This window comes from Chinchilla lanigera, unplaced genomic scaffold (assembly GCF_000276665.1).
Source record: "Chinchilla lanigera isolate Chin_1 unplaced genomic scaffold, ChiLan1.0 scaffold00032, whole genome shotgun sequence".
Lineage (NCBI taxonomy): Eukaryota > Metazoa > Chordata > Mammalia > Rodentia > Chinchillidae > Chinchilla > Chinchilla lanigera.
In genome coordinates this window covers 23,178,055-23,186,248 of record NW_004955433.1, presented here as the reverse complement: position 1 = coordinate 23,186,248, position 8,194 = coordinate 23,178,055, and the positions used below count along the sequence as shown (strand labels likewise).

The 8,194-nt window shown below is 54.8% G+C and overlaps 1 protein-coding gene across 1 annotated transcript; it reads right to left on the bottom strand.

Annotated features, from left to right (window-relative positions):
• Positions 1 to 582: 582 nt before the first annotated feature.
• Positions 583 to 8,187, bottom strand: Cmtm3 (CKLF-like MARVEL transmembrane domain containing 3). Its single transcript, XM_005388470.2, has 5 exons — positions 7,921 to 8,187; positions 4,574 to 4,729; positions 3,599 to 3,694; positions 3,111 to 3,237; positions 583 to 1,639 (listed from the first exon to the last, which is right to left on the bottom strand). The coding sequence occupies exons 1-5, from the start codon at positions 8,179 to 8,181 to the stop codon at positions 1,611 to 1,613; spliced, it is 669 nt and encodes a 222-aa protein (XP_005388527.1). The 5' UTR covers positions 8,182 to 8,187; the 3' UTR covers positions 583 to 1,610.
• Between the last annotated feature and the right edge of the window lie 7 nt (positions 8,188 to 8,194).

Genomic DNA, 8,194 nt, shown 5'->3' with positions numbered 1-8,194 from the left:
ACGGTCCCAGGTTCTGAAACAGGCTTGCTCTGTGGAAGTTGCAAGAGCTAGAGTCCACAGACTGCACCGAGGCCGCCATGATAGCTCTGCTGGGCTGATGAGCAGACAGAAACTCTACCCTGTGCCTCTCTTGGCTTTTGACATGCAGCTTTAATGTTTGCAGCAATGTGCACCACTTGGAAAGGCCTTGCCTCTTCCCCGCTCTCCTGAGCAGAACACTGAGCAGGGTTCTCCCAGGCTGCAGCCTTGAGGTTTCTTGTACAACCAGTTTGCAAACCACAAAAGCTCTAGGTTCTGGTTGCCAGGGGACATAGTCCTGATGTGTAAATGAGAGGGCCCTGGGCTGGTCACTTACTGTGTCTCTGTTTCCTTGACTGCAGGATTAAATAAAAGAATCAGGCACTGATCAGATGCTTACCCTAGTCCCGGGCATGCAGTGTGTGTGTGTGTGCCCTGTTGCTGAAAGTGAAGAGCTGTTAGGATTCTGTCTGTATGTGTTACTCGTTTGTGCTGAACTGTGATACGATCCTGCACATCATTGCTCTGGGTGTCGGAAGGGTTCTTACAATCAGACACTTCAGGTAGGTAGTCAGTCTGGTTTAATCCATTATGGCTTTTTCAGGGTAGGAGATTCACATGCAAGAATAAAGTAACAAATGCCCAAAACATGGGCCCAGAACTCCGGCTCATTCATAGGGCCTCTTCGGTCACAGAAAGTATCATTTGTTAAGCTGCTTTTGTGTGTATATATATATAAAAAAACAACTATAAAAAGCTACAAAACCTATCAAAGATACATAAGAAATATAAGTCCTTAGGTGGATGCAGAAGGCTTGTCTCATCTCTCAGGAGGCGGTTGGTATCCACAAGGAAGCACATGGCCTTCAGGATCCTGAGAACTCTGGCCTTCAGGAAGAGGAAAAGGCTTAGCTGGGCCCGCCCAGCTGCCGAGCCACAGTCACTGACTGGCTCCCTCTGCCTACTGGCCCTAGCCAGTGAGTCTATGAGCTCTTCTCTGAAATAGTCTTAGACCCAGACTAGTCATCTCATCTGAAGAAGATGTGGTTTCTGGGGTGTGAGGTGTCAGGTGTGGGTGCTGAGACCCATGCCTAGACAGTAAGGTCAAGGTCAGTTTCTCCCTGCTTTTGCTCCTGGAACCAAGATTCCTAGAAGTGTTGTACTCAAAAAGTGCCAGCATAAGCAGTGGCACCCATGCAGAAGAGACTGTAGGGGCTATTAGTGAGACGCAGGCGTCCCCCACCCTGCCCAACCTTGCAGCACAAGCTGTGTGGTGTGGCAGGCTGGATACTGAGGCCCGCTGTTGTATTCCCATTCTTGATCTTGGCAGCAGGGTTAAAGGGCTTAAGGTCTGTGTGACAGAAAAGGGGAGAAGTAGGGTATCCAAGATGTCCGGCACACGGAGTGGGTTAGCTGTGCCAAGCCAGAGGGTGCAGTCTTAAATGTTGGGCTGAGGATGGAACCTGTGGGAAGGCCCAGGTGGGCAGCCTCCCCCCATCACACAGTGTCCCTGGCCAGGCTTCCAGCAGCTGTGTCAGGAAGGTGCAGGTGCCAGAGCCCCAGGTGGCTCAGGTTGCCAGGTGAGCAGGCCCTCAGTCAGAGTCGGAGTCGGAATTCTCCTCTGAAAGAAAAGCATGGGGGATGGCAGGCAGGAGTCTCCAGGCAGCGATGCCTGGGGACAGTCTCTAGGGAGGCACTGCCAGGGGAGCGTTGGCAGGAGCCGAGCCCAGCCTCTCCTGCAGCTGACTCTATAGATTCTGTCATTACAGGCATCTGCTGGTGGAGAGAAGATGGGGCCTGGACCCTCCACAGGAGGCCACTTTCACCTCCAGGTATTGGGGCTGGGGGCAGGGCATTATCCTCCCTAGACTGAAGCCCACATGTCCCTTCCCCAGGGGCCAGGCCCCCAAGGCTCCTGGGCTATTCTCACCCGGAAGTGCTTTATCCCTGTGTGTTAGCTCCCACTTTGTTCTCATCATTACTATCTCACCTGGTGACCTTCCCTGACAACCTGCTAGCACCAACCACTCTGCTTCAGGGTCTAACTCCAGTCTGGGCTGTGAGCTCCCCCAGGGTAGACCCTGCCTGTTTTTGCACTCCTGATGCCTAGCACAGGGTGGACTCAGCAGGAGTAACACAAGAGCCCAGGAAGGCACAGGGACACCAGGCTGGGATGAATTTAATGCTGAGCAAGATCTGAGTTGCTAGCCAATGACAGCACCAATTTCTGTTTAAAGTCTACCTGGAAATGCAGCGAGGGTAGGGCAGGGAAGTACCAATAGGCTTTAGAGCCCGGGAGGGGGAGGCACACATCAGTACCTCCACCTGTTCTACCCTTCTTCCCTTCTGGACCTGCTACTCTGGGGTCTTCCCAGGGTGTGACTAAGATAGGCCACAGCTCCAAACCAGCTGTGGAGACTCCTGACAAATCCGTGCAGGGCTCCTGCCACATGTGCTGTGTAAGGTACAAGCCCTCCAAAGATGTAACAGTTGATGTGGCTGTGTTGTCACACACAGAAACGCCACCCTTTCAACTTTGAAGTTGTTTTGCTTTGTTTTGTTTTTTAACATCAAGAGAACATGCACTGGCCTTTCTGAGCAGAATGAGGGGCTAGAATATCTGTTGCTTTTTCCTTGGAAGTAAAAGTAAAATGAGGCTGAGTGGACCTGGGTTTGCCTGGAAACCTGGAAAAGGTAATCACATGGGTTTTGCCTGGAAAAGGTAATCACATGGGTTTTCTGGCCCTTGGACCCTGGGCAGGCAGGACAGCAGGGGAAGCTGGGTCCACGCAAGTGGTCACTCTAAATGCCAGGTGGACCAGTATCCTGAGAATGACTGGCTGTCTTGAGGTCTTGTCCAGGAAGTGAGCCTTGCAGGGTCAGAGGCACTCAGCGTGCATGAACCTAGCTTGGCATTCCTGGGAAGGACAGCTTGGCGTTGTGATTGGCCACCTTAAGGGATACTGTCCCTTTCCCAGCCTTAGGTGTCTCCCTGGGGGCCAAGTGTCTCCAGGGGAGGGCGGGGCCCCTGCAGCAGTCCTGGGAGTGATCAGCTGGGTTCCCTGGCAGAAAGACCTAGGGCGGCCACCTACCTTCTGCCCTGTGGGCTGTGGTTTCCTCTGTGCCAGCAGAGTCTCCTTGCTTGAGGAATTTGGCCACTTGGTTGAAGATCAAGTAGAAGTCAACTGCAAACACAATGGTGGCAAAGAAGCCAAAAACCTGTGGAACATGTGCAGAGCATGTGGCCGGGAACACCGGGCAGGGCACATCACCAAAAGTCCCCGGTTCGAGGTGTAGGAGGCTGCATGGGGAGAGGGCGGCCTTTCAGAGCTGGCTGTGTGGGCACGGCCCTTCTGAGGAAAGGGAAATGAGCAGTGACCCAGGTTTGACAGCCAGCCTTTCAAAACTCAGGGCCCTGAGTAAATCTCCGCAATTGCTGCATCCCGGTCGGGTGCCCAGGCACCCAAAGCAGAAAGCATGTGCCCAGGTCCCAACCTAAAGGAGGGTTCCGAGGAGCATCTGGAGCTCGAGAAGGGGGACATTGCTGGGCAGCCCCTCCGTAGGGTAGGAAGCTGCTCACCCCGGCTGCTTTGTAAGACCCATCCGAGTATTTGGCGACAGCTGTGATGGAGATGACGAAATAGATGAGGGCAGCAGTGACACAGCGCAGGAAGTCCTGGGGAGAGAAGGGCATGGCCACAGTGCCCTGAGCTCTGGAACGGCCCCAGGCTCAGCGTCCATAGACTCCTACCCTGTCCTGGCTCTTTCCCACCCCTGTGAGTTTCCTGTGGACCCACAGACTGCCAGCAGCTAGCGCTGACCTGTCCCTTGTCCAGGTAGGCTGCCAGCCTCAGCCTGTGGACAACTAATGAAACCAGCCTGCAGCTTGCTTTGTGGCTTGGCCTATGTGGCGAAGTGGGAGTTGGGAACCCAGTCACAGCTCCTGCCTGTCTGACAAGGAGTCCAGGGCCTGGGCCCCACTGCCACACACTTCTGGCCGATTCACTTACAGATCAGTCTTTCTCCTTACTCATCCCCCAAATGGGAACAGAGGGTACAGCCCTGCCTAGCTAGGAGCAAGGATGCTGGAGGTAAACTCAAGAGACCAGGGCTCAAGTCCAGCCTTTGCTGCCTCTGCTCTGACACAGTCTGTTCAGCAGAGGTCACTGGCAGGGCTGTGGGGCCCTCCAAGTGATAAAAAAGGCCACGGTTGCCTGATGGCTGAGGTCTAGGTGAGCCCTGCAGGTCCTCAGTTAACCTGCCCTGTGGCTGGAAATGGCTGGAATTCTTGTGGCTGGGGCTCATTCTGCCAAGGCCCTGCTGAGGGGGGAACAGTGCCACCTGGTGGCCAAGGGCCATCTCCAGGTTTCCTGCTCCGGGTCCTACCAGAGCCAGTGGGGCAGGCCTGGATTATCAGTTTACCAGCAGCAGGTTGCCCCTCCAGCGCTTTGGAGAGAGGTCAGGGCCATATGCAGGACTCTGGATTTCTCATCTGCCAATCAGTGATGAGTATCACTACAGCTAGCCCCTTCCTCGTGGGTCTCCTGGTCCTCACCATCATGGGCCAGCATAAGCCCTGCCACTTGTCATTCAGCTGCATGGCATCAGCAAAGAGGAAGTAGAGGGCCAGCAGGAACTCCAGCAAAGGCACTGTGAGGAAGGCGGATGCTGAGGACACCACGTAGCAGATGAAAGTGACGAAGGAGAGACCCTGTGGGGAAGCCAGGGAGAGTCAGAGCCTCTTCCTGCCCTCAGGAACAAGGGAGACTCCAGCTAGAGGTGCTACCTGCTTAGTACTGCAGCTGAGAAGTGACAGAGTTGGTATGAAAGCTGCCATGCGGTCCAGGCCTACATCCATGCTGCCCCCAGATCTTGGGCATGGCTCGGAGTCCTGATCCACACAGGACTCACTCTTGAAGCCCCAGCCTCCCAAACTTATCCAGCCCTGTTGGGAGGCCACTCCCTGGGGCTGCTCACCCCAACCACCACCACCATTCCTGCCCCCCTCCCCCTTACTGGCTTTATGGGTCACTTCACCCAACTCAGAGCCAACTAGGGGCAAACTAAAGCTAACTAGCAACCAGTTTCAAGAAGTAACACCCTGTTGGTGATTTCTTTTGATGTGCAAAAACTTTCCAATAAGATGAGATCCCAGTTGTTGATTCTTTGAAGTATTTCCTGTACAGTTTGGTTTTTGTTCATGAACTTTCTGCCTACCCCATGACTTCAAGATTTCTACCTACTTTCTCTTCCAGGAGATTTAGTGTTTTTCTTTTAATATTTAGATCTTTGATCCAGTTTGACTTTAGTTCAGTGCATGGTTTGATCAATCTTGCATTCTTACATCTGGTAATCTGAGCAACTTTGTTGAAGATAACAATATGTAATATAACAACCACTGTTAATTCCTATCATTTTGTTTTGAAACCCTGTATCATTTTTATTGTTTTTGTGTTGTTTTGTTTTTGTCTATGTTGTTGTTATTTTTTTATTCTTTTTAAAATAAAAAGGTATACTCTTGTTTCTCTTCAGATCCTATAAATCTTTCACCTTTTAAAATAAAAAAAGTAACACACAACACCTAAGATTTGTGTTTTTCACTGAATGGAAATTTTACCTGAAAAACAAAAACTTCTTTTTTTGGTACTGATGATTGAAGCTAGTGCCTTTCACATTGAGCCATGTCGCCCGTTCTTTGTTATCTTTTATTTTGAGAGAGGGTCTCACTAAGTCACTAAGTTGCCCAAACTCCAGATCCTCCTGCCTCAGCCAAAATCTTACACTTTAGGTAATGATAAGAATGCTGAAATACATATGCATGAATTGTACTGATGTCTGCGCTTTACTTTGAAGGCATCAAAACATAAAATAGATTGATGGACAGACGATACAGCAAATACAACAAAGTGTTAACCACTGTACAATCTAACAGGTAGGTGTATGGGTGTTATTGATACCAGTCTTTCAGCCCTTTCATTTATTTGCAAATTTGCATAATAAGAAAAATCTATCCAAGAAAGGGGATAGTGGCACATCACTTGCACAGCCACCATCAGAAGTGGGGCTGGGTGTACTTGCCTGCAGTCCTGCTCACATGCACATGCTGTGGATGGAGGGGTCCTGAGGCTGCAGACCAAGAGGACGGTTCTGCTGTACCCTGTGCCTGCTGAGGCTTGTGGGTATCTCCCCTGATGGTCACTACCATCCGTGGCCCAGCCACTACTCACAGCTCTTCTTTATAGAGGGTCAGACATGGCATCATACAGCTAGTAAGTGGGCACCAGAATTTGAACCCAGAACACGCTGACCTGTGGGCGATTGGAGGCCTTCATCTACCCTGGTTTCTGTAAGCATGTCCATGGCTGAGTAGCTTGGAGTGGGGCCCAGGGGTTGGCTGCAGGTGCCCTATGGGGACTCCCAGATGCCCCACAGGAAGCTCTGTGGCTGCTTTAGACAAATGAATTGTAGGGAGTCCCCAGAGACTCTCAGCTGCCTTGAACATGGTCTTGGGGATAGCTGAGCCCCCAGCTGGACAGACAGGAGGCTGTGAGGCTCTCTAGGAAGACAGGCCATAAGACCAGGGCCAGCCCTGTCCATCTTTCTGACTGTACTTCCTTGGCTGAAGGCTGCTGTGTCTCTCCCCTTCCTGTCCCCACCCGCAACCCCCATCAAAGCCAGATTCTGGGTATCGCCTTCTTGATGATTCCTGTTTTCTCTGTCTCCAGTTCTCAGGGGGGCTTCCCTTCCCGCCCATGTCAGGTGTCCCTCCACCCTTGTTGCAGTGGAACATCCCTTGCCTCTTCTTCCTCGTCCCTTGATCATCCTCCTCCGGCCTGGATTCCGGACACCCAGCCAGGCCAAGGGCTTCCTCTTTGCTCCGGCTGCCTCCCCACCCCCTCCCACAAGGTGGTCCTGGAAAGGGTGCAGCTGGAGTCCCTAGGGTGGACTGCGAATTTAGGGTTTCTCCCCCAAAGTGGTTCCCAGAGGTCTCTGAGGTGGGGCAGGGGTGACAACCAGGAGGCTGTCCTTGGGCTTTTGGGTTCTGGGTCCACCTGCTGCCTCCTTTGGGAGCTGAGTAGGTGCTAGGCTGGTGACTTCAAGACCACCTCCTGCCTTCTGCCCTGGGGGACAATGCAAGGTCCTGGGGCAGAATTCTTCCTGTGACCCGCCTTCCTCCTAGCTCTCCCTTGGCCCTCATCGGAGCAGCCTTTCAATCCCCTAGACGCCTCTACCTGCCTTTTCTCTGTCTCTGTCCATCCCCGAGCCCTCCAGAGGGTATTAGGGCAGGTATTGTCCAGTTGCTGGGGATCTAAGCCACAAGTGCCCGCCGCAGAGAGACAGTCCTTCCTCCCGTTTCCCCTCCGCGCGGCCTCCTCCTCCTCTGCATTCCCTGAGGCCCGCCGTCCGTCCCCGCCCCACAGGCTACAGTGCGGGAGTTTTCGGAGTGGACAAAGAAGGCCGGCCCGGCCGTGGGGGCGAGCGGGAAGGCGGAAGCAGCCGAGTGGGGCGGGGGATGAAGTCACCCGCTGGCTCCCGCCCCTGCAGCCAGTGCTGCCCGCGTCCCTGGCCTCACCCAATCCCCGGGGTAGGGGGCGCGAACCCTGCCCGGACGTTGGGGCGGCGGATTCTCCGGGTCCCACCGTGCGCTGCAGGGCACCGGCCACCGACCCGAAGACCCCCAGGCGCCGCGCCCGAGGTCTCAGCGCTGGCCGAGGACGCCTGGGTCCCGCTTCCCCGCCGCGCGCCCCGCGGCCCCTAATCTGGGCCTCGTGGGCCGAAGAACCGCGAAGCCCTGGGTTCGGGACCAGCCTCGCCTCTGCTCGACGCCGTCCAAACTCGGGGCATCGGCAACTCCCCGCGGGTCCGGGGCGGCTGCGGCGCCGGGCAGGGTCCCGCACTCACCGACTCGGCCAGCAGGAGGCGGCCTTTGAGCGAGCAGAGGAAGGCGCGGGCCGGCAGCAGCGCGCGCAGCCCGGGGACCGCGGCGCCGGCCCGGGAGTCGCTCGCGGGCTCGGGGTCCGGGTCGGGATCCGGGGGCCACATGGCGGCGGCGCAGGACTGAGGCGCGGGCTGCCTCCCTCTCTCCCCGCGCCCGGGAGGGAAGCGGAAACCCCGGCCGTGCGGAAGAAGAAAGAAGCTGAACCAGCTCGGCGCGGGGCGCATCCCCGCCGCCCCG